The sequence below is a fragment of the Anabrus simplex genome, chromosome 1 (genome assembly GCF_040414725.1).
Source record: "Anabrus simplex isolate iqAnaSimp1 chromosome 1, ASM4041472v1, whole genome shotgun sequence".
Lineage (NCBI taxonomy): Eukaryota > Metazoa > Arthropoda > Insecta > Orthoptera > Tettigoniidae > Anabrus > Anabrus simplex.
The window spans coordinates 1,180,462,825-1,180,488,917 of record NC_090265.1 but is presented as its reverse complement, the minus strand read 5'-3'; the positions used below and the strand labels follow the sequence as shown (position 1 = coordinate 1,180,488,917).

Here is a 26,093-nt window from a genome sequence, read left to right as displayed (position 1 = left end):
CTGACCAGTAAGTATCATTGAACCCCAGTGCTCCCAAATAAGTCATCAATGCACTAAATATACCTTCAGCAGCTACAGCTCGCAATTTGATAATTCCTAAAATAATGTTGGTTGGCTGATCCATATCTGGAAGTTTTGTTCTCAGGTACACTATCAGTGATGACAGCGGACTGAGTGTGGTACTTTCATCTAAACAGAGGGCAATTATTTTACTATTTCCATGCACTATCCTGTTTGCTACCTTATTTCTCATTTCTGTTGCAATATGAGAAACAATATTTATGCCTGCGTTAGTTGAATGAAGAAAGCAGCCCATGTTAATGCCATTCAACTTCTCCACATCATATTCAGTTTTGAAATCATGGAAGGCTTGATTTTTTCTTAACTACTTTATATGCTGTTCAAAATACATTGGCAGTTATTTCCTTTTCTTTTTCGAAAGCCTTAGTGCATGCAGTTTCCAAAGTTTTCAGTTTGAACTCTCTTTATGTTTAAATATTTTCTTGCGGAGAGAAAGCATTTGCCGACATTTACTTTCAGTTCCCCCAGTTGCACAAATAGAAACTGAAACCCACTGCTTGAAATGTTCATCCGTCATGATGCGCTTTCAGTTCGCAAGTCACCAACTTGTTCACAAATTTTGCAGGCAAATTTCTTAATTTTTACCACCAACCATTCGTACTTACTGCAAAATTCCTGATTTTTCTCCAAACCCCAGCATTCAGGAATTTCTTCCATCCCACTCTTACATGTGGTTGAAAGCTCTTTGTTGTGAACTTCTTTTGCATCACCACACGACACTGTTGGCATTTTCTCATCATTGTTTACGTTCTAATACTTTCTTTTCCTTTCTTTTAAAGTTACACACACCATTAGGAAATTCAAAATTTAATTATGAAAGACACGTCGCTTTTCAATGCAAACCACACAACAAATCTCATACTCAAGAAAACTGAAAGGTACCGGTATCACATCACACAAAAGCCAGCGATTGTAAATACTTGCATTAACTCCACAGCCAAAATATGGCACTAAAATACTTGTTTTTGGCTGAACGAATAAAATTTTTTCCAGTAAGGCAGCAATTATAAAGCTTTAGCCGAGCAGATAATAATATGGCCTAATGTTTTGATTCTACTGCTTAGTGCCCAATGGCCAACCAAGAGAAACTGATTCGATAGGTTAATTTAAATCGAAGATTATTCAAAATCTTTTCAGTTGTTGTGAAAAGGGCGTTGCCACCAGCTGATCGATGAACTTTCAAGTAAGAAGTTATATTTGCCGGACTAGGTAGAAATGTACCAATATATTTTCTTGAACAGTCTTCAAATGTTTAAGGGGTATTGAAGCTCCCTACTTACAAATTTTACATGAGCACTACTGCTCCTGTTAATCAACAGTCAAGGAGACAAATCTCCCAATTTCTTTGACACCAATAGGAAGAGCATCTTTGCTCTACAATTTTACACTTTGCAGGCCTATAAGATGCACAACCTACATTTAACAAAATTAAACAGTATACACTGTCTTAACGGCTCAACAGTCTAATTGACTTAAAATGAAATGAATGAAATTGAGTTTAACAGGGGTAACAAGTACCCATCCTACATGCCTTTGGTAAAAACAAAAGGTTAGCGTTACTGGCCGAAAAGAAAAATGGTAGGAGGCGAACACTTGCACTCCTTTATATTCACATGAAATACTTAAAACCCTATGTGGGCTTATGGTCTGATGTTACAGAGGCTAAACCTGTGCTATGGAGGTGACTAGATGGAGAAAAATATTTAAGTTACAGAAATTACTAGATAGATTTTAAAGGTTACAAAATCATAGTCACCTCAATATCAAGCTGAGAGGGAAAACAAGAGGGTTCCTCACTCTTTATTCCCTAAGTTTGAATGAGTTCTTCAGGCTTGTTTGAGAATTTACATTAAGAAATAAATTTGAAACCTTCCCCTCGAGTTAGCTTTCAACGACTATTATATTATTAAGCCCTGAAGATGGTTTTCCGTGGTTTCCCATTTTCACACCAGGCAAATGCTGGGGCTGTACCTTAATTAAAGCCACGGCCGCTTCCTTCCAACTCCTAGGCCTTTCCTATCCCATCGTCGCCATAAGACCTATCTGTGTCGGTGCGACATAAAGCCCCTAGCAAAAAAAAAATATATATATATTGTTAAGCAGAATATGCTATTACCTTGAGCTGGTGGACCTCCCAAAGATGGAAGAGGGAGCCTTTTCCCCTGCCTCCCTTACGTACACACTCTAGACTGGAGCGATCACGAAGACAACATGACCCGAAATGTGCCAGCTTTTACAACGATGAGGAAGGTTCCATATTTCATTGAGTCAAAACCCTGACACACCCACAAGTTTCATTGGACAATCAAATAAATATCAAAAACCGTGACTGGTTACTTAAATAAATGTACAAAATTTCTCATTGGCCAATATCTTAACTTGGCGGGAAGAGATAGAAGTGTTGATAACTTTTGAACAACAAAAACAAACTACAGATAATTCAGTTTAGGAAACCTCGATACACAAAATTACTTTGAAATTTAATAGTTCATCTTCACCCCAGAGGGTGCAACATAAGTTGATAGTAGTGACATCTGTTGACAAATGTTCAAACTATTTCCAAAATGAGTTTCAGACTTCCTGATCTAGATGGCCTTCTACAAAGCTCTAGTTTTAAACGCACAGGGCGGGTGTACCTCCGGTACAATTATTATTATTATTATTATTATTATTATTATTCACATTCACTCGCCATGGCAGGTAAGTGATCAGGAGAAGGACTGTTGCCAACTTCTCCTGACATCTACTGCTGTGATAGGAAGGTTTTTATCTGCAGCAGGTGTTCAGAATGACAGCCTTCTACATTTGTGGAAGTGTATAGGCGATGTCCAGATCCTGGAAGTGCTGTTGCTGCTTATTGTGCACAAGTCTTGAAATGGAGATGACTAAAGGCTTCAATGTTGTCAGGTCCATTTCCCACAGTTTTTGAACTTCTGCTGCAAGGTCAGTGTACTTTTCAATCTTCTGGACATTGTGATCTGAAGGGGCTATCACATAAAGCAGATCAGGCTTCCAGAGATGTTTTTCAATAACGACGATATTCAGCCTGTTTGATCATATTTGTCTAGTCTGTTTGGTTCCGGTACAGCTGAACCTTTCATTCTGTACTTGTAATATAGGCTTTCCACATCCATAGGTCCTGACTTTATTTCCAGCCCTTGATTCACAACTTTCGCTACCTCATCATGCCCATGCCTGTTTACCTGCCATGGCCTTACATGCACCCACAATATATTCCACCGTCTCAGCTGTTTCTACGCACCTTCTACCTCTGTTACTCATTTCTTCCTTTAAGACATAACTGCAGTAGTTATTAGTACTTATGACTATCTTGAATTGTTATCAGGAACCCTTCTGTTTATTAATGGAGGTAGTCGTGTTTTAACTGTATTATTATTTACCAGATAATGTAGAACATTAGTAAGATGTATAGTAAGACAGTGTTAGTAGAATGTGACAATGTGGAAAACAATTACAACTTAGAAAACTATTTTAAATAACTCATTCTGCATTTCTTCTAAATATGCAGTGTAATATTTTGACATGTAAATATTTACTACTTATTTAATACAGTTCTTTTCCTGTTTCAATTGGTCAAAAGCTTTTCTAAGTAATCCACTACACACACGTTCATCTATAATTTGTCACTTTGCGAGTGAGGCTGAAACCTATTTCTGTTACCAATACATCATTGTTTACCATATAGCTTTTAGTGCTGGAAGTGTCCAAGCACATAATCGGCTCCTGTGGTGCAGTCTTTCTATTTGACGCCCATAGGCGACCTACGCATCTGTGTGAGGGGCGATTATGATAACGAGGTAGAGAGAAGGTGAAACCCGGTGGTGGCACATAGTCTACTCTTGTTAAATAACATCAAGGGTTTGCTCAAAGCTTAACACCCCTATCCAACTTACGAATTACCAACAGTGTCATATATCCCCACTCCATATGAACACTGTAGAGAGCTTTTTAATTGAATCCAGACTTTTGGTGTGTCATCTAGTGATTAGAAATGTTTATGTCTCCTACTCTGTCAGCAAAACATTCTGATGGTGATAATGTTTTCCACAAACAGGACTCGAATCCATTAACCATGGTGTCAGACCCTAGAGACTTACTCAAGGCCATCAGGTGAGCTATGAGGGCAAGTCAATAAGTATCTGCAATTTTGCTTTAATTGTCTTTACAGTATATTGGCTCTATGGCGTGTGCTAACCAGCCTCTAGATGGCACCGTTGTCTACGTCTGTGGTAAGTTTCAGTGTTATCAGATCAGTACAGCTTATGCTGTTGCAACATAATGATGGCCGTGCTACTCTGTGTTTCCACCAAGGAAGAACAGCATTTTGTAATCTGTCTTTTGCGGTCTGAGGGTGTACCAGGAGCAGAAATTCATAGAAGACCTTCAGCACAATATGAAGACAATGTTTTGCCATAGCGGATGCTTCTATTCCATGCTCTGGCTCTGCCGTTTGCTCTCTGGTTCGAAGTGGTGAACCCATGTTTCATCTCCAGTGATGATCCGTTTCAGAAACGTTTCACCTTTGTTAGCATGACAGTCCAGTAGGTGCTGACAGATTCTCACACGATCATGCTTCTGCTCTTCATTGAGTTGTTTTGGAACCCATCCCGAACAGACTTTGTGAAAGTTAAGCCTGGATGATAGGAAAAACTTAAAACGGTCCACCTTTTCAATACAAAAAGTTATATTTTATTTATAACATGTATTTGTACTTGGAACTAGTTTCGACGCTGTGTTTGCGTCATCATCAGCCTGTTATGCATGATTTCATATGCAGAACCATGGCTAATGTGCATATGGTTTGCCACGTCATCAACAGTCACTCATCTGTTATTCAGAATCATATCATGCATTTGTTCAATACTGGCATCAGTTGCGGCTCCAGATGGACGCACGGATCTTTCCTCCTCCTTCATGCTCGTGTGACCACTTTTGAACTGTTCAATCCACTGGTAAACACTTTGCTGTGGCAAAACACTGTCCCCATATTGTGCAGAAAGTCTTCTACGAATTTCCACCCCCTGGTACACACTCAGACCACAAAAGAACAGATTACGAAATGCTGTATTTCCTTGGTGCAAACAAAGTGGTGCGGCCAACTTTATGTTGCAACAGCACAAGCTGTACTGATCAGATAACGCTGAAACCTACCACAGACCTAGACAACAGTGCCATCCAGCGGCTAGTGAGCACACAATACCAGAGCCAACCTAAAGACAATCAGAGAAAAATTGCAGATACTTATTGACTTGCCTACACGGAAGCAATCAAATGTTGGGATCTTTCTTACACCTGGCTTCTCGAACTGCATGAAGTCGGCCGGCAGCAAAATGATTTGGAGTTTCCTTAAAAAATGAGAGCACTGTATTACAGATTGACTCAAGACATTTTCACAGTTACATCTTAGAAACTCTATACTATTTATCTATAGTCCCATGACATTTTCAAATGACTTTCCATACTCGGGTACATCTTAGAAATTCCACATCACTTGTCTGTATTTTTGAATACGGAACGCTAGATTTAGTATTTTGTTTTATAAGAGAACAGTAATCTCCTTGCATAACTCTTTAACCCTTCACCGATGGGGAACATTTGAATGCCGCTTTACCCAGTGGTTGGAGGTAATTCAGATGCGAGCACTAAGAGAATGCAGCAATCCATTTAAAAACTTGACTGTTACAACAGTTTAGTTCAGATTAATTTCAAATGTTTACGGTAGAGACTCAAAAGAATGTAGTTTACTTTCCGTAACTTTATATTTAAATTTTATATAGAAATGGAGAAGACACATTCCACATTTTGTACGGAATGAAAGTAACGTTCTTGTTTTTGCCTGGGTTAATTCACAATGCAATGAAGCCTAGGATAATCGTTGCCTCAGGAACTTTGAGCAAAACAACCACGAACAACAATTCAAAGATTCATTTAGCACAAACCTCAGGTTAATGGGACGATTAGTTCATGAGAAAGAGGGCACATACTTTGGCGTGTTTTATCGTCCATTACTTGGGCAAGCGAACCCTGTCCTCCCATTCCTTACGTTATGCATTCACTCTTGCTTTGCTCAGTTCAGTCTGGTGTAGTGCTGTTATCATCTAGTTTATTAAAATGTAATTACTTCTCTTCAAACTGCATCACGCAACATTGTATTTCAAAGTGAAAGCAAGTCAAGTAATTATGAGTCTTAAGAGGTTTCAAGGTATTGAAAGAATTATAGGAATTCTCACCATATGACGTCATCCATCATTTATACTAATCTACATAAGGAAACATCCTGCATTGAAATATATATCTGCTAGAATGCAGCAGAAATTAAAACCTACATGGTCTCAAGCAGATAGAGGTCAGAGTATTTCAAACACTTTAGAAAGGAAAAAAGAAACACTGAATTGGGCTGATTCATACATATAAGAAAGGAAGAGATCTTCAGCTTCAAATATATACCATTTCCATCTCGACAACTTTAAAACTTTACAAGCTAGAACAAAATTAAAGTCAGGTCTACAGGGGTCTATACCACGCATGGAGGTCAGCAGCATGTGAAGAAAAGGAGGTAGGTGTCAAGGGGTTAAACAATAATCACAACCAGAACTGTACAACATTGCTGAAAGGAATATTTGGTCAACCTTCACAACTTAATTTCATTCTTCAACAATTTTTAAAATACCTTGGTGTATATTGATTCGGAGCATTCATTTTTCACATGTTTCATAGCTCTTCTTTATTTGATACCTTCATTCATTGAAAGGTTGAACCCTTCCCATTTCTCTTTCGATTAGTCAAGAGGGGCTAATAATCCTGATGTTTTGTCCCTTAAAACACCACCACCATCACTTTCCTTTGTTAGGTAAAATGCTTTCTTTCATGTTTGAATTTTAATACTAGAAGAATCTACTGCCAGATCAAATTCATTACCAGTTTGCACCAACCCTTCCAAAATGCAGCTTTCTATATTCAGACTGATGCTTAAGGATACAACTTCTATATTATTAGCTCTTGAAGAGGAAGTCTGTACATTAGCACAATACAGTACTTCTCCTGCAATATCATGATAGAAGCTTAAAACAGAAAAAACCTCACTCAAATATTAAAATATGTGAATTAGCCTACAGTATATGTAATTTTTTACATTCTGTATGTTAGTTTACAAGGATTACAGAACAAAATACAGGAGGGAAACCGAATATAATTATATATATATTTGGCATTTAAATTACATCAAATTACAGATACACAATGAAGTACACACTTCAGTTTCTTTCAAAATTATGTCAATGTGTTCAAAAATTACAAAATAAAAGCATACCTGTTCATGTTACAGTAGTTCAGTAAAATAAGTTTCAAGACTATTGTCTTTAAAAGCTACAGATAGTAGTAATAACCTAGCATCCTTCCATTTCTTTAAAATAATTCTTGAACTTGGTAACTATGCTGGACGTTGTTAAAAACCTCCTTTACTTTTCTTACAACATCTACACACTCTTTTAATGAATAACAAATGCAGTTCACCTAACTTATTTGTATGAGATGGTCCAATAATCCAACAAACTCCAAATATTTACAATGCCTGGCATGAATTTGAAAATTATCAATCAATCAATCAATCAATCAATCAATCAATCAATCAATCAATCAATCAATCAATCAATCAATCAATCAATCAATCAATCAATCATCACTGATCTGTATTTAGGGTTGTCTCTCAAGTGGCAGATTCCCTATCAAGTGTTTACCTAGCTTTTACTTAAATGATTTCAAGAAACTTAGAAATTTATGAAACATTTACCTTAATAAACCATCCAGTTCTAATTAGTCTTGAACCTGGCGAGTTGGCCGTGTGGTTAGGGTCGTGCAGCTGTGAACTTGCATCCAGGAGATAGTGGGTTCGAACCCCCACTGTTGGCAGCCCTGAAGATGGTTTTCCATGGTTTCCCATTCTCACACCAGGCAAATGCTGGGGCTGTATCTTAATTAAGACCAAGGCTCCTTCCTTCCCACTCCTAGGCCTTTCCTATCCCATCGTCGCCATAAGACCTATCTGTATTAGTGTGACGTAAAACAGATAGCAAAAAAAAAATTAGTCTTGAAACATATTTACCTGGTCATGTTGTGTGTTTTAAAGACAAAATAAATATGGTATTTGATACCATTAAATAATATGCTGACTAGAGGAAATATTTTGGTCCCAGTCCCACCGAGGATGATTTGAAAGTATGATTTAAAATTATTACTGAAAAACAAATTTCCAGTATCATTGTCATGGCACAAAGAAGCTATCATGTTTCAAAAATACTTGGCAATATAGACTGCATTTTTAAGGCTACTCATATCCACACAGAACATTTCCAGTTGAATTTCCAAAAATACTTTTAATATATCTATTTTTCTTCCTCTACAACTGTTTTAACATAGAAAATACAGGTATTATCAATCTTATAAAATAGAATAAGCAACTCCTGTTCTATGATACCTTTGCTGTAAAGTGTGCATATGAAAGATATATAAAATTGAATTACAAATTTAAAAATTCTGTGTTGCAATTGAAGAAAGTTTGAAGGTTCTATGCTGGCATTTGTAAAATCGGTTTACATACCAAGCCCTGATTTTCTGTGAAAGATACTTCTATCATACATAAGTTAACATCAAGTTACTCCTATAATATTATTATTTGGTATGAATTTAGGTTAGAATAGTCAAAATATAACTAAATATACTCAAACTCTCCCTAAAGCTAATACATTATTACTGCCAACTGAAGAAAAGGAAGATGCTCCTGAGCGGATTTCAGATGATGCAAGTCAATTGGTTTGAAATACACTCACTGGCAAAAAACAGGGCATTTCATATTGGTTTGCTTTAAATCTTGTATAAATAAAATATTATGACATTACAAATAAATGGCAATGTATCTTAAGTGAATTAGCCCATTTAAGAAATTTCAGCACAATAACCAAGAAACATTATTAATCGTGGCATTCACAACACCAATATTCCCATTTCCCACTTATGGATAAGAATAACTACAAACAGCTGCATTAAGGCTTACTGCTGTGAATTCTCATGTCGCATATTTTTGTGGAGATTATGGCTTGGCTACAACAATTTAGTCTCATTTCTAAGTCAAGTCACAATTGTTCTGTCTCCTGAAAATGGAGCAAGGGACTAGGCTTAGCGGAGGATGGGCACAGTATATGCCATGTGGCAATATCTACACCTCGAGGCCCAGTTCTGCTCATAGGAAAAGCACTAGTGATTGAGATGATCGCTTTCTCTTAACGCAAGTTCTTTGTGATTGATACACAACAGCTGTAGAAGCCGGAAATAGTTTGCACCAAGTACAGGGCATGAACATCAGCAAACGGACAATAAAGAGGTTGTGTGAAATGGATTTACAGTCTAAGAGGTCCGTCATAGAACCTCTGCTTATATGCGAGCACTGTGCCTCTAGGATACAATTCATCAATGCCCATCGAAACTCGGCTGTGGAACAGTGGAGCTCAAAGCTGTTTGCAGATGAATCCAAATTCCATTTGAGGGCAACAGAGAGTTTGGAGAAGGCCCAGAGAATGTTATTCACCCTACGATTTCTCTGCAAGGACACTGTTCAGTGGAGGTTCTATTCAAGGTCTCAGCTGGGATTACCATTGATGCGTGCATGGAGCTTGTATTTGTCAAGAATGTCTGACAGTCCACCAATACATCTAGAAGATTTTAGTGGATCACGTGGTGCCTTTTGCACCTGTCATCAGCGAGACGTTTATAGTCACATGAGTACCTGGATGAAGTCGAGATTGAACACATGGTGTGGCTTGCTTGTAGTCCTGACCTAAACTCGATAGAGCAAGTCTGTGATATGCTCGGGAGACATGCTAAAGAGGGGTTCTCCTGACACAGTGGCTCAACTTTGGGCTGCACTCCTGAATGGGAGCTCATACTGCAAGAGAATATTTCAGATAGCATCCTGAACATGCCTGATCGAATCACAGCTGTAACTGCGGCTAGAGGTGATAATACCCATTACTAAGGCAATGGAAATGTGTTACAAACAACAGTGCAGAGCTGTATGTTTCAACATTTCCAAATTCGTGTTGGTACACAGTTGTGATTGTCACAATTAACAAAGTTTCTCAATTATTGAGCTGAAACTTTTTAAATGGGTTAATTAATTTAAGATACCTTGCCATATTGTTGTAATATCAAAATATTTGAATTTTACAAGGTTTCAAATGGACTAACATTAAATGTTGTCTGAAATAGGTAGCATTTTGCTTTTTTATTTTGCCTGTCAGTGTAGCACAGACCAATGCAATATCCAAGGGATGATTATCGTATTTATCCGACTAAAAGATGGCACCATTGCAAGTGACCCTTGGGAAATCAGAAACAAACAGATGTAATGTATACTTCCTAATATGTTATATAATAATAAAATATACACCTCAAATTACTTCAAACTCTCAAAATAAAGACTAGGAGAAGTTTGCACTGAGGTTCCACATCCCTCCTCTAAGATGTTTATGTTGCAGAAATATGGTTATCCAGCAAGTCTTGTTCAATTTTCTCCTCTGCAAGGGAACTATTACCTACACCTGGAATTTACAAATGCACTGTCATCCCATTCCTGAGATATGAAAATGATATGGTAAATCTTAAGAATTTGCACAAAATAGCAGTGAATAAGGAAGTTTTACATATTTTCTTCAGAGACAGATCAGGATAACTGACAACTGTCAGAGAGAGATGAAGTAATCTATCATATTTCATCTCAACTGTGAATGGCATGATCAAATCTTACAGTTTAAACTACTAACACGGTTCATACAGCACTATCTGCTAGGTTATTAACAAGTTTTGTATGTTTCCATAGCCTTTCTCAACCACAATATATGAAGAAATTTGGAAAAATATCAAGCCTAGGAAATTCTTGTTTCATTCATGTACTGTAATGGGTTCGCTCTGTCTCACTCATGAGAAATAACATATCTTTGGTATCATATTATGCCATGAAGTAGTACAGCTTCTTACTGTTGCCAGAACTCAAAGTGGCTATGCAGAGAAAATACACTGTAATGTACTAGTTTCATAAAATGCTAAAATTAATCTTTCTCTTACAGCGACCATTTACTTAGGAATTCTACATGAGAGAATATTTTGCACAATACAGAATACCATTAAGTACACACGAGCATTACATTAGCAGAACAACAATTTTCATGATCCACAGCTATTTCTAAGATAACAGAAACAATCGGTCAATGCAGAAATTTACAGTAACATACAAATGTAAACACGAGTAGAATCTACAATTCACATTACGAAGCGGGTTAATTCACTTATTGCTATTTAACTTATAATGGTCATAAATTATCTTAAATACTCTGTAGTCAAAATTTCTGAGGAACTCCAAGGTTCCAAGGAAATCTGGTTAAGAAATTATGGCATAATCTAACAAAGACAATTTCATTTCACAGGACACCCATAAAAGAATCAAGATTAGGTCTATTGAAATATTTCACTTGGTCCGATCAATTATACCACTTCAAGATGAAAACAAGACAGTTCATTTGTTATAAAAGAAATTACTAGAATGAAAATGAGAGATGGAAATATGAGATCCTGGAGAAAATATGTTTAGTGCTGCGTAGTAAGTACAGATCTTACGTTCACAGATACAATTTGTACCTTCTATGCAGCAACCATAAGAGAACATTAATGTAATCATTCTCTGGAACAATAAAAATCCTCTTCATTACATAGCATCTAGCAAGAACTATAAAAGATATTGTAAACATAAATCTGATACAAAGGACTATAAATTCCGCTGTAATTTTACAGAATGCACCAATTTTGTGAGGAGCAAACCCAAAAGATTATACCTTCCTCAAAGTCTCAACCTTATTACTTTTGCTTCTTATAGTCTACAAATGTATTAATACTTCACAAATAGTACCATACATTAATTACAATGGCCATGCTATCTTCAACTGTAAATTTTAAGGTGCTAGAAGAGAAGGAAGGAAGATTTTGTGATCCTTCCAAGAAACCTGAAATATCTACTGCAGCACAATACTGAAGAGAAAAAGAAATTAGTAATTAATCAAGCTACTACATTTGTCCTATGTTTAACAGATGTACTACCCTTCTACCAATTCCTCTGGTTATGCTTGACACAGCTAACAAGCACTAAGTTATGAATTATGGTGAAGTAGGTGATTGATGAAAATGAGCCTTCCACTCCAATGGAACCAATTCATCTAGTCGTTTGTCTAAAAAGTTGACTTTGGATCCGAGTTGTTGTAAGGTGCGATCTATATTTGCAAGACGCTGAGAACGAAATTCTGGTACCAAGGACTCCACACGTTCCACCTGAAAGAATGCAAAATTACACAAAACATCATAAAAGACACCCCATACTCTGACTTATAAATTCTGACACCAACATAGCTAAGAAAAGAAAGACCGGGCGAGTTGGCCGTGCGCGTAGAGGCGCGCGGCTGTGAGCTTGCATCCTGGAGATAGTAGGTTCGAATCCCACTATCGGCAGCCCTGAAGATGGTTTTCCGTGGTTTCCCATTTTCACACCAGGCAAATGCTGGGGCTGTACCTTAATTAAGGCCACGGCCGCTTCCTTCCAACTCCTAGGCCTTTCCTACCCCATTGTCGCCATAAGACCTATCTGTGTCGGTGCGACGTAAAGCCACTAGCAAAAAAAAAAAGAAAAGAAAGTAAAATTTATAATACTAAGACACCTGAACACAGCTGAAGTTAACATAAACATACAGTTTATGATCCTTGAAGTTGCTCTCTGGCTAGTTTTACAGGACTAACATAAGTCTTCAAGTACAAGATGAAAAAACTCTAGGTTCAAATTGTCCAAAAGATTTTCAGAGGCATAACTTAGTGGTGATCATTATTTTAAAAGGGCAAAATAATGTGACCATCAGCCTCTCTTAAAATACATACGTCTTCATTACAGACTGTTATGCCTTTCAGTGTTCAGTCTGGCAAGCCTCTGTGAGTTTACTAATGGCCACCACAATCCTCTATTTGTAACTAATTCTGTGGCCTCATTTGGTTCTATACCTCTCTTCTTTAACCATTTTGCTTTCAAGCTCTCAGCTGATGGATGTGTGAAAACTGTCAGCCATATTTACCCCACTATGCACCCATTTCTTTTAAAATGACATGGAAGGCACACCAACAAAGATATCAACATGAAAGTTTGTAAACTTTCAGAGTATATATCACTTATTGTCGCTGCATGTCAGTCATGTCCCTAAAACAGAAGTGTTCAATTAAAAAAGAATAAGTGTGGAAACAAAGTTACAAGTTCAGATTTTGAATGTTTTTGAAGTAATTCTGAGAAATGGTGTTTAATGCACAAATTTCTGATTGATGTTAGTCGAAAGGTCATATTACTGTTTACTAGCATGGTAGATATCAAGATTCTACATGTATCAGATCCAAGGATAGATTAAATTGTGAAGTGATCTATCACTTAAAAAGTTGGCCATTTTGTTTAGAATACACGTTTCTTACTGGAGGTGCTCGATTATCATTGTCATCTACACTTTCTGATTTAGACAAAGAAACATTATCATTTGAATAACTGTCAAGATATTCAGTGAAATCGTCAGCTAAATGAACTATCTTTGCCATGTCGCACGCGATGAATAACTAGGTCTGAGATGAACTTTATCCGACTAGGCTATATCCAACACTTCCCTTACAATATGCACCTAATTGCCTAAGAAAACTATTTAATAATGAACTACCAAGTAAACTACTGTAATATAATGCATGTGGTACTGCTTAATTTCACTATATAATCAGTATCAACAAAAGCAGAGAGAAATGCTCGCATGTTTGCCGCCAACCACGACGTAAACAAGACACCGAACTCCAGTGAGCACGTTTTAATCTCTAAGAATATTGATAAATACGGAGTCGGCTGTTCCCGCGGAGTATAACGCGAGTTAAAACTGTGCTCTTCTCATACCATGCAAAATGCTGCTATCTGGTATGTAAATAACGAAACAATAACAACAAAGGCTAGTAACGATGGATCATTAAACATGTCAGTTTTCGCAGGAACCGTGGGTACCGACAGAAAGCATAAGGGTTAAATCCGTAGAAAGTGAATCTAACCATTGTCATCCTGGTCTATCTCTACTCCTCTTATCCTCCATAAGAGAGTCCATTATTCTCTTGGGTAAATTATCCTCCTCCATTCACCTCACATGACCCCACCACCGAAGTCAGTTTATACATACAGCCATATATACATTCGTCCTTCAAAAACACACATAAAATAGATATTCAATTACTGAATTTTGAAAATGAAGGGGAGAAAAAAGAAGATGATACACAGACAATTTTAATAAAATGAAGAGGGCACCAAATATCAAAGAGTAACAGAACATTTGATATTTATATGTACACGTAAAGCAAATGACAAGATCAGCAATAGTCTCATCGACAGCTAGTATAAGTTCAAGTGTTTCCAGCAGGTGTAAGTTCTGTCTTAATGCCCAAGAGATCCATGCACCCAATGAGGAACAGGACCACAGTAAAATCGACACCAGATGAACAAAATGGAAGTGTCCTCTCTCCTTAAGAGGTAAGATTGATAGTTGAGAACATACATCCCTACCAAGCATATTCACAGGTCTAGGTGATAGCAGTACCGCTTCTTTTGCAGCCTGATCTGCCAGTTTATTTCTGCAATCCTTATGTGTCTAGGAAACCACTAAAAGTGATTTTGATGTCAGAATCACACAACCTGGCTGAAAGATCATGGATCTGCTGCACCCGTGAGTATTACGGGAAACATTATATATGCTACACTAGGTATCAAGATCTTGGTGGTAAAGTAAACTTGTGTCCTCGTCCCAAGGTGGTGCAGCTCTTATCAGGCGGGTGAGCTGCACGTACCATTTTAACCAGATAACAGCCCTTCTGTCATTCTTAAATCTCTGGCAGTACCGGGAATCGAACCCAGGCCCCCAAGAACGGCAGCTAATCGCGTTAACAGTTACACTACAGAGGCGGACGTCTTGGCGGTGATATCACTGGAAATGAACAAGTAACCACCAGTCTCTCCTATCCTAAGAGTCATGTGCAATGACAAGTCATGAATCCGGATACAGGTGAACAAAAATATGAAAACAGAAGAGGCACCTGCGTTCAACGCAGTCCATGGAGTAGATCTAACAGTATATCCGTCCATGGAGATACCTTGCTAGAGATCTGGATGTCAACTGCTTGTAACAATATCCAACTCATGACACAAGCTCAAAACCAATTTTTGTACCTCTGGTGGTATTGGGCATCAAAGAGGCATTGATAGCTTGGATGTTGCAGAATTTTGTCAAATTTTGGCAGCATAGTGAGAAGGCTGGAATGCTCCAGCTGCGAGCCTAACTCCATTACCATGAATACTATTCAAAATATTCAGGGAATGGCCTTGCTGACAAGGTCTGCAAGCCAAATGCCTCGAAATTTGTGATGTCTAGTGGTCATGAAACATCAAGATCCAAGAAAACCTGAGGTTGAATTTTTGCATGAATACAATACTTGCACTGTTATTTAAAAGTAAAAATCAAACTGAGACCCAACAGAATTACAACAGATACCAACCCAATGTTTGCAAATTACATCACCATACTCCCCCAACTGATACTGGATGAAAATTGTGAGTTAAAGGGATTGTTTCTATCTTCTTTATCACTGCCAATGAATACTGGACAGAATTTTCCCCCTGTAAATGGGTTAAGAGCTGCAATGATCTGGAATGGAATGGATTTAAAAAGATTTTGCATAATCGTATTTTCAAAATCAGATTTTGGAAGAAAGCCGTGCAAGAGTTACACATGCAAATAAGGCTTGCTCTTTGAAAGGCTTAGTTCATTAATTATACTTTCTTTTTTTTACCGAGCAGGTGACTGCATGGGAGATAGTGGGTTCAAACCCCACTGTCGGCACCTCTGAAGATTCATTTTCTGTGGTTTCCCATTTTCGTGCCAGACAAATGCTGGGGCTGCACCTTAATAATTAAGGCCATGCTTGCTTATTTCTCACTCCTAACCCTTTCCTCTCCCATTGTTGCCATAATATCCATTTGTGTTGGTGCAAAATAAAGCAAATTTTTAAAAATATAGATTTGTATTTCCCAACACTGCCAGTGAGCCGTATAATATTGGACAATTACATAAATGAACTCACCCTTTTCTCCAAATTATTGAGTTTGCTACGAACTGTTTCAATGTACGTTGGCGACATAGCTAACCTTGGAGAAGCAGGTGCTGTAACAAATTGCAGATGTAATTATTAATAAATGGTAACAACAATCTCTAAATTCAAGCAGGAAGTAAATGTGATACTTACAGTTCTGATGAATTCTAGCAATGTCCAAAAAGTATGGCCTGAAGAAAGAAACATGGAATCATATTAATTCTCAAATAATTCTTCAGGAGAAAAATTGTTTCTAATCAACATTTACACTAGGTACACTTCATGATCATAATTTCATTAAGCTTGGCTATATTCATTTGAAGGAACATGGCTTATTTATTTAGTATACGGCTTTTAGTGCCGGGAGTGTCTGAGGACATGTTCGATTTGCCTGGTGCAGGACTACCTGACCCCCATGGGCGACCTGTGCATCTCAGTGTGGTTGATGATAATGAAATAGGGAGAGGGTAAAATCCAGTGTTAGCACATAGCCTACTCCTTTTGAATAACACTAAGGGGTCTGCTCAATGCTTAACATCTCCATCCAACAGACGAATTGCCATCAACAGTGTCTTATGCCCTCACTGACTCCATACGAACACTGCAGAGAGGTTTGGAGTCAAAACAAGGCTTTTGGCACACAATCTGGACATCAGAAATTGTTCACCAACACCTCTCCTACCCTGCCAGCCAACATTTTGATGGAGAGTTGTTTTTTTTTTTGTGCCCCCCCCACCAACAGAACTCTAAACTGGCTAACCATGGTGTTACACTATACAGAATTGGTGCCTTAATGATCATGGCCACCAGTTGGATTTATTTGAAGGAACATATGACACCAGAGTAAAATAAACCATGCTAAAATGGCTTCAAAATAATATGATTCAACACGCACAGTATAAAACTAGATACTATAACGGCTGTTAAGATTGTTTATTTCTAACAAGTGGCTAAATATATAGGTGAATATGATATTTGCGAGAAACAATTTAAGTCAAAACCGATTCTTTAAAGTTTCATTATTTGAGACTAGTTAGTACATGGTGGTGGTGAACCGTGATGACAGGAGTTACAATATGCCAATAACCATTAATGGCAAAGCTACGGTAGTAAAACTGAGTGTAACAATTCTAAATAATAACACAATGGTAAGCTATCTAGGTTCCCTTAAATGCCACCAACATGTGCTTTGGACTTACAAGGGTACTTGTCCATCTAAGCAATTCAAGCTGTAAGTCCAAGAGTCATTATGAAACTGTGTGAATATGGTACTCTTCATCTGATTCATTTCTACTGGGAAGAAAGAAGAAAACTAAGAAAAACCAAGATGGATTGATTCACTCTCCAAGAGTAGTAGAAGAGGGCCAACACCACGGCAATGCTACGCAGCAGCTGCATTTGACATACATAAACAACTGATGAATTACCCCTAGACATTGCCATACCAATAAATTTGAAGTATTTACAGAATTCTTTACTTCATTTCTTAAAATGGAAAGTAACTTCCCGATGAGGAAATTTTATTTTTTCCACTAATAGAGTATTTCAAAAATTAGATCTAAGGCTTTTCAGGTGTCTTCTCTATTAAACCAGTGTTTCATCTTAAGGGGCTCATAGACATTCAATATTATTGCGCAAAATGGATTGTACAATATAATGTTAGCTGCCCACAGACATACAATATTATTGCACAACAATCGTGTGGAGATAATATTGCTGGTTGTACAATATATTGTGCAAAAGTGGTCATAGACGTACAATATGCTTGGCAATATATAGTCAGTCCATGCCGGTATTTTGTTTGGTGAACACTCTTTTCTGTATCATGAAGCTGCTTCACTTCCTTCTGGAAGTTTGTACGCAGAAAACTGATATTTTTAAATAACTTCTTGCTTGTCGGTGTTCGGGTATTTTTCGCGATATTTCTCAATAAGCACCTTGATCTGTTCACCTTTCTTAAGGCAATTACTGTAATCTTTGCTCTTAACTTCCCATAGAGCCGGAAGACTTCAATAAACTCCAAAATAAACTTTTTCACCACCTGTTTGTCTGCAATCACGATACGTTCTCCCCCACTTGTTGATACTAACTAGCAGGAGGACGCGATATTGCACAATACTGCCAACACACGGCACAGTATTTTGCGTTTTGTGCAATATATTTCAAACTTTTTCGATTTCGTACAATATATTGCACAACCCTTCAATATTAAATACACACTATCAATTATATTGCACAAACCCCGATATTGTGCAATAATAGGCCTATTGCACGTCTATGGGCCCCTTTAGGCCTGACACAAGACTCATCAGAGTGGGACCCTACCCACTGACGCTGGGGTGTATGCAGGTGAATTTATCAGAAGTCCATTACTAGGAGTACAAACTGATAATGCCATGCAGGAAATAAATCACCACAATTTTTGAAACGCTCCACTGATGGGGGAAAAAAAAGAAAATTGATTCCCTCATCAGGAACTTGGACTTTCATTAGGAATTGTTAGACATACAGTTCCATTGTGGAGATTTATCTCCTGTATGCAGTTTTCAGATTGTGCCTCTACTGATGGGCTTCTGATAAATTCACTAGCATAGAGGAGCCAGCTGACCGTGATAGTGGAAGGACGTACGTGCCTTCCACTCGGTCACCTCTCCTCGCTAGGACTTCCCAGACATTCCAAGTACAGCCAGGCCAGTACTTCCAAAACGGCATTGTCTGTAGTAGTGTACTTTTAAGTGCACAGTAAGAGCAGTCAGTAAGCACTTCTCAGTGCTAGTTCTCTTCCAGCTTTTTGTTTCAGGAGGAAGTATGATGGATGACGCAGAGTGCTGCTACTACAGGGAAGGATGTGAGCCACACAAAGGATTCATGTTCCGGGAGCGCTAAGTAGACCCATGGATCCCGGGTCTCGTGTACTACAGGACGGAGATCAAGAGCAAATGGGGTAGAGACCTGGTCATCAACACCCTACGTCACCTGCCTGAGGGCTTGAGTAGGATGTCACCATCTATGTACATCGAGAACTACCCGCCAAGATATCTAATGATTACACAAACGGACGTTGAGTACCTCAACGAGATTGAGGCCTGTCTCTTCAAATTGTACCAGGTTGTACGACTTCCCGGTGCCAGACATAAACCAAGGCCGATACAGCAAAGGCCATCACCACGACGTAGTCCGTTAAGAGGGACGAAAAGGGGCTGAGGAACAAGTTGAGTCGTACCAACTTGTGCCTCCCAGGTCCAGTGGAGGTCAAGGACACGAACACCAAGGTGGATGAGGGCAACCCAGGCCGAGTGGCCTGGCTATGCCAAATGGACGTAGACTCAGGGTCATGTGGACCAGTACAACCAATTCGATGCCGACAAAGACCGTCACCCAGGGTACTCCAATGCTAGTGTGGGCCAACCAGGAAGAGCCCCAGACAGCAGACAGCAGTGGAGAGGGATGCTCCTTGGCATTCCAAGGCTGCTACCCTGGCCTCCCAGCCAACTAATGCCTGTTCATGATGCAGACATCAGCTTGTACCCTACAGGACAGGGACAACATTGAGATAACAGCAATGAATGACTCCAACGCCAGTCTAGAAAATGCTATTTTTTTTTTTGCTAGGGGCTTTATGTCGCACCGACACAGATAGGTCTTATGGCGACGATGGGATAGGAAAAGCCTAGGAGTTGGAAGGAAGCGGCCGTGGCCTTAATTAAGGTACAGCTCCAGCATTTGCCTGGTGTGAAAATGCGAAACCACGGAAAATCATCTTCAGGGCTGCCGATAGTGGGATTCGAACCTACTATCTCCCGGATGCAAGGTCACAGCTGCGCGCCTCTACGCGCACGGCCAACTCACCCAGTAGTCTAGAAAATGAAGAAGAAACTGGCACCACAGCGGGGCTATCCATGCCCTCACGGTCTTCAGGCTGGGAGGAAGGCCACACCCAAGACGAGGTGCCCTCTCCTGACGAGAAGAAACTGAAGTCAGGACCACTACGCCAGCCCCTTCCCAGGAAGAAGACAACACCAGCCCACCCAGCCAGAACCCGCGACTGCACATGGGGAGGCAGTCAAAACAAGGGACCACCCAGGAGACGACCACAGCAGGAAGCAGCAATCAGGCGAGACCCAAACTACAGATCTTGCAGTCTTTCCGCTGTATGAGGTGGGGCCACCATCAGGGCAGCCGTGGGCTCCAGGTATGATGCAACCGCTGTTCTAGTGACCACCACATTGCATGCACATCACCTAGGGAGGCATATCAGATATAAGGCTTTTCAGGCGTTTGCTCTATTAACCAGCGTTTCGTCTTAGGTCTGACACTAGACTTATGAGAGTTGGATGTGTCAGACCCTACACACTGACGCTGGGGTGTATGCAGGTGAACTTATCAGAAGCCCTTATAAGAGGCACAGTCTGATAACTGCATATGGGAGATAAATCTCCACAATGGAATCATTGCCCGCCTAGCAATTCTGAATGGAAAATTCTAAATTTCCATGGAGAAACAAATGCTGGTTAATAGAGCAAACGCCTGGAAAGCCTTACATCTGATATGTTTTTGACATGCTCTATTGGTGAAAAATATCTAATTCCCTCCATGGAAATTTAGAATTTTCCTTCTAGGGAGGCACCGGTGTGCGCCAACTGTGTGGTGGGCCATCCGGCCTGTCATCATAGTTGCCTGGTTTACAGAGCCATGGCTCAGGCAGAGGCCCACTACCACGTGTCCATCCCCTCCAGTAGGCCCCCACTTTGGCGGGCATAGCCGCATTCTCTGGGATCGCAGAGCGAGTGTCAGGGACCCCAAGAAGATCAAGCTGTGCAGCAGATTTCTCATGGCATGGCTTGGTAACCGACAAGGCTCGCACTAGCCAGAAGGATTGATCCCCTGAAAAATAGAACTGGCTTGGAATGGAATAATGACTTGTGCACATTACCTGTTCCCAACTAACAATATTACCTGGACTTTTACAGCCCACATCCTTGCATGTGCTCTCTGCAATTTGTCAGGTTTACATGTAGGCATTTTTCTATTTCTTAATTAAAGTACAGCCTGGTGTGAAAATGGGAAACCACAGAAAACCATCTTCAGGGCTGCCAACAGTGGGGTTCAAACCCACTATTTCCCGGATGCAAGCTCACAACTGTACGGCCCTAACCACACGGCCAACTCGCCTGGTGGGAAGGAAGCAGCCGTGATCTTAATAAAGTTACAGCCCCATTTGCCAGGTGTGAAAATGGGAAACCATGTAAAACTATTTCGGTGCTGCCGATAGTGGGGTTCAAACCCACTATCTCCCGATTGCAAACTCACAGCTGCACTCCCCTAACTGCACGACCAACTTGCTCGATAAATATTTTTGTCGCGGGTGGTGATTGGACATCTTATGCTGATAGCAGTCTATATGGGTTGGCTTGCGGTACCCTGTGTATCCCAAATCAGCTGCCTTCATTACCACTCCATTCCACTGAGAGCTCTGTAGCCATCGAAGTCATTTCGAACCCTTGAAGATGCTAAAGGTAGTTTTCGGTGAAATGTAAGTACCATCATATGCTCCTGGAACACAACCTACAAGCCTGGAAATTTCAGATATTATGTATAAGTGTGCTTGCATTCGGGAGATGGTGGGTTCGAACTCCACTGTCTGCAACCCTGAAGGTGGTTTTCCGTGCTTTCCCATTTTCACACTAAGCAAATGCTGGAGCTGTACCTTCAGTAAGGCCATGGCCGCTACTTTCATAATCCAAGCCCTTTACCATCCTTGCGCCGTCGAAAACCTTCAATATATTGGTGTGATGTTGAACCAATAGCAAGAAGAAAACTTACTATCTGAATTGTCACCCTGCTATCTGCTGTCCACCTCACAACACTGTCACTTCTATTAATTACCTTCCGCAATTTAATTTTGTGGCACTGCTGATGTTTTTCTTTAATACAATCTTAGGACTTAAAAACATAACAGTTTCATATTTTGCGATATTTAGTATGTTAAGTATTTATGCCAGTTTCAAATATACACACAGGCTGAGTGCTATGTCCGTTACTTTGAAATGTTTGCTCTTGCGTATGAAAACGAATTTAGAGACCATTCTCCATATTTGGTAGGAAAAGCTCAGATCATGCAGCACAATGTGAAGGACTGCAACATAATGAAGATTAATCAGGAAATTCAAGAGACATCTGTAATAATACATGGACAGTCCTCAAATAGATAGGAAAGCTGGATGTTGAACTGTAGCAGTTTTGAACTAAGCAAGTGATCGTGCAGTTTGGGTTACATAGCTATTGGATTGCATTTGGGGGATAGTGGTTTCGAATCTCACTGTTGGCAGTGCTGAAGATAGTTCTCTGTGGTTTTCCATGCTGGGGCTGTACCTAGCCCTTTGTTATCCCATTGTTGCCATAAGACCTCTCTGTGTTGATGTGACATAAAGCAAATTGTACAAAAAGGCAAAAGTTCAGTTACTGCAGCAGTTTCTCGGTGCAGATATCTAGATACAATTGCACTGTCATTTGTTTCTTTTCCGCTGACATCTTTTTTAAAATTTGTTTATACCAGTTGTTTTACGTCGCACAAATACAGATATGTCTTATGGCGATAATGGGACAGGAAAGGGCTAGAAGTGGGAAGGAAGCTGCCATGGCCTTCATTTAGGCACAGCCCCAGTGCCTGGTGTGAAAATGGGAAATCACAGAAATCCATCTTCAGAGCTGCCAATAGTGGGGTTCGAACCCACTATCTCCTGAATATTGGATACTGGTCGCACTTATGCACCTGCAGCTATCGAGCTCGGTCACTGACATCTCGCGGTGGACGTGATCGTGCGGTGCACAAGGCTACCCCAACTCTTGACCTTAAGAACTAGTGGTACACTGTTAGGTGTGGTGGCGCTGCTTTTGAACTTGCAAACTAGTGGACCGGTTTGGACTGCGATCAAGGTTTTGGCCGCAAAGTGGCTGTTAGGCTTCTAGGATTCCGTACGGTGACAGTAGCACATTCTATGTTGGACAGTGGTGAAAAGTTGAATTAATTTACTATGCCAGCTAGTGACATAGTGACAAAGCCATTGGTCTGGATTGGTGGTTAGGTCCGGCTTGTGTAAACCATTGGTCTGGATTGGTTAGGTCCAGCAAAAACCATTGATCTGGATTGATTAGGTCCAGCAAAAACCATTGGTCTGGATTGATTAGGTCCAGCAAAAACCATTGGTCTGGATTGGCGAGGTCCGGCTAGTGACAAAACCATTGGTCTGGATCAGTTAGGTCAGGGCCGCAAAGCGGCTGTTAGGCCTCTAGCCTTCCGTAAGGCGATAGCAGCGCATTCTATGTTGGACAGCGGTGAAAAGCTGTCATAGCCATTAGTTACGTGCAGCTAATGACAAATGAATAATTTGTTCTGTATTGTACATTGTTTTGTTACACATTGCATTTAGTTGTGTTTTTATTGTGCGTGGGTTGGTAACTGACTGCATTTCACTTGATTGGTTGGAAATGACGTCATATTCGAATGTATCTCAGCCAATGGAAATGCTACAGCATGCTTGAGCAATGAATAATGTTGTGTGCTATATTAAATTAGGTTATAAAAGAAAATGTAATTCTGGGGCATGGTGGGTGGGTTCCTGGCTGCCGCAGTGAACACATCTATCCTCTACACGGTATTCTAATTAAGATTTGTACCATTTCAAATCCGTTATAATGTTATAAAACTTTACTGAAATTGACTTTCAACCTATTAGGTCGTGTTATACGTACATAGTACATGTTGAAGAGATGTTAAGTAGAGAACAAAAATGGCCAACCAGACACCAGTGGGATCCGAACTCACAACCTGCACATACTGAATTTCTACTGTTATCTGACATAATGTCCCTGCGGACACCTTAGAACATACCACTTAGTCAAGCAGTTCACCTCCTTACCCCCACGTCTTAACACCCCAAAATTTGCAACATTTTCATAACACTACTCCAGTGTTCTCCCTAGACATTTTTGTCAGCCAGGCGACAGGAATGAGTAGCCTGGCGAGGTAAACTATAAAAAAAAAAAAAAATTTCAATTTATTCCCCTCTGGGCTTTAACAATAATATCAGGCCGTAAACATTAACTGCATAATTGAAATATTTTAGTTTTATTATCATGAACAAGACATGACGGAGTATTCTGAACTTCTAGTGTTCTAAAGCTCGTTCGTAATCATGTAACACCGGGGCTTACCACACGGTTGCTGTGGAGTGCCATACGGATTTGAAATGTCATGAGGAATCGAGTGCTCGCATGCGATTCCACACTACTCCAGACACCGGTCGCACAATACACTACGTGATGGTCAAGCTAAACATTTAAACTCCGATCTAACTGATGCAATTATGCTGACAATAATGAAAATTTATCATGTAAATAGAGTGACAGTATTTACGCTTTAATTTAGAGCACCCAATGACTCAAATATGCATTAATATTATGTAACTAGCACATATGTAGGTTATGTTAGCCGGGCGATCTGTAAAAATGGCAGGGCGGTGCGCCCATTAAAAAGGTCCTAGGGAGAACACTGTACTCTAATCACTCTCACTCTAGACTATCACGAATATTGGTATGATCAGATAGAACTGGTGAAGTTCAACATGTTATTGGGGAATCATGCATACAAAACATCCACAAACAAGGAGAGAGAGAAAGATACTAACTTGCCATCAATGGAGAACAAGAACTACTATGTATTATTCAAGAACTTTAACTTCGATTAATGATGTTTAAACTCTAGTAATGTTTCATAATAAGATGAATTTCTAGTTTAATAACATTAAGAATGTTCGTAATAACCTACATAGTGTTTTTACAATATAAACAACCAAGATCTTATAACACTTGTTCTTTCCTACAATCTGCATTCAATCATACAAGAAATTATGCAAATTCACACTTCCACATTTCAACAGCAATATCGACACCAAGCATCCCATTGATATCACAGGTATTACGAATACTTACTTCTCTTCAGAGCTACCACCAAGAAGACATGACAACGTTATTAAAGCTTCGTCGCTTCTCCTCAGCTTTATAATTTCATTTCCATTTTCTGCCAAGCCTAGCCAATCCCGGATCTGGATTTTCAACTCATTGAAGTTTGAATTAGGCTTCAAGGGAATAATCATTGGTGGAGTGTTGGAAACTTCTTCTCTACCCTCAGCATCTATAAAAAATACAAGTATATACTAGCACGATTACTGACCATTATTGCTTTAAGAGGCCTAACGGTGGTTAATGAAATGTAATATTACCCTGCATTATGAACATTCAAAGTAGGCTTAACTTACAATATCTCACCTAATTGATCATATCTTCTTACCACTACCCAAGCGATAACTGGTTCCATCCCCATTGTAAATCTCATAACACAACACCAGTCCCTTGAGAAATCAGTCAAAACAGATCAACCTTCCAACCTATGACTCAATTCATCGTTCGTAAATTCTTGCTTCGTAGCACCTGCGAAACACTGTGCTGTACAATGTACAACAATAGAGAACATACAGTGCAAAGTGACAAGCGAGGAACCAGCTGTCAAAACATAACCATAGAATAAATAAGACGTAGAGGAGCTTACAGAAGCCAGGATGTATTATCGTGCCACAGATATATAGTAAATAGACAGGCAGCGCTGTATCGATGCTAGTGAAGCCTCACACTTGCAGCCGCCGCCGCCATCTTACGTCACTACAGATCTACTTTAAACATAAATGTTACTTCTTTAC

At 39.5% G+C, this 26,093-nt stretch overlaps 1 protein-coding gene across 1 annotated transcript; it reads right to left on the bottom strand.

Annotated features, from left to right (window-relative positions):
- Nucleotides 1-7,282: 7,282 nt before the first annotated feature.
- On the bottom strand, nucleotides 7,283-25,884 carry LOC136858169 (uncharacterized). The gene is made up of 5 exons (XM_067137519.2): nucleotides 25,666-25,884; nucleotides 25,330-25,531; nucleotides 16,492-16,529; nucleotides 16,330-16,409; nucleotides 7,283-12,471 (listed from the first exon to the last, which is right to left on the bottom strand). The coding sequence occupies exons 1-5, from the start codon at nucleotides 25,730-25,732 to the stop codon at nucleotides 12,301-12,303; spliced, it is 558 nt and encodes a 185-aa protein (XP_066993620.2). The 5' UTR covers nucleotides 25,733-25,884; the 3' UTR covers nucleotides 7,283-12,300.
- Between the last annotated feature and the right edge of the window lie 209 nt (nucleotides 25,885-26,093).

Excerpts from the sequence above, each read along its gene's own strand:
- LOC136858169 (XM_067137519.2), bottom strand. The coding sequence starts at position 25,732 with ATGAGATTTACAATGGGGATGGAACCAGTTATCGCTTGGGTAGTGGTA. Across the intron at positions 16,530-25,329 it reads GGTGGTAGCTCTGAAGAGAA|GCCATACTTTTTGGACATTG; the intron begins GTAAGTATTCGT and ends TTCTTTCTTCAG. Across the intron at positions 12,472-16,329 it reads TCAATAATTTGGAGAAAAGG|GTGGAACGTGTGGAGTCCTT; the intron begins GTGAGTTCATTT and ends GCATTCTTTCAG.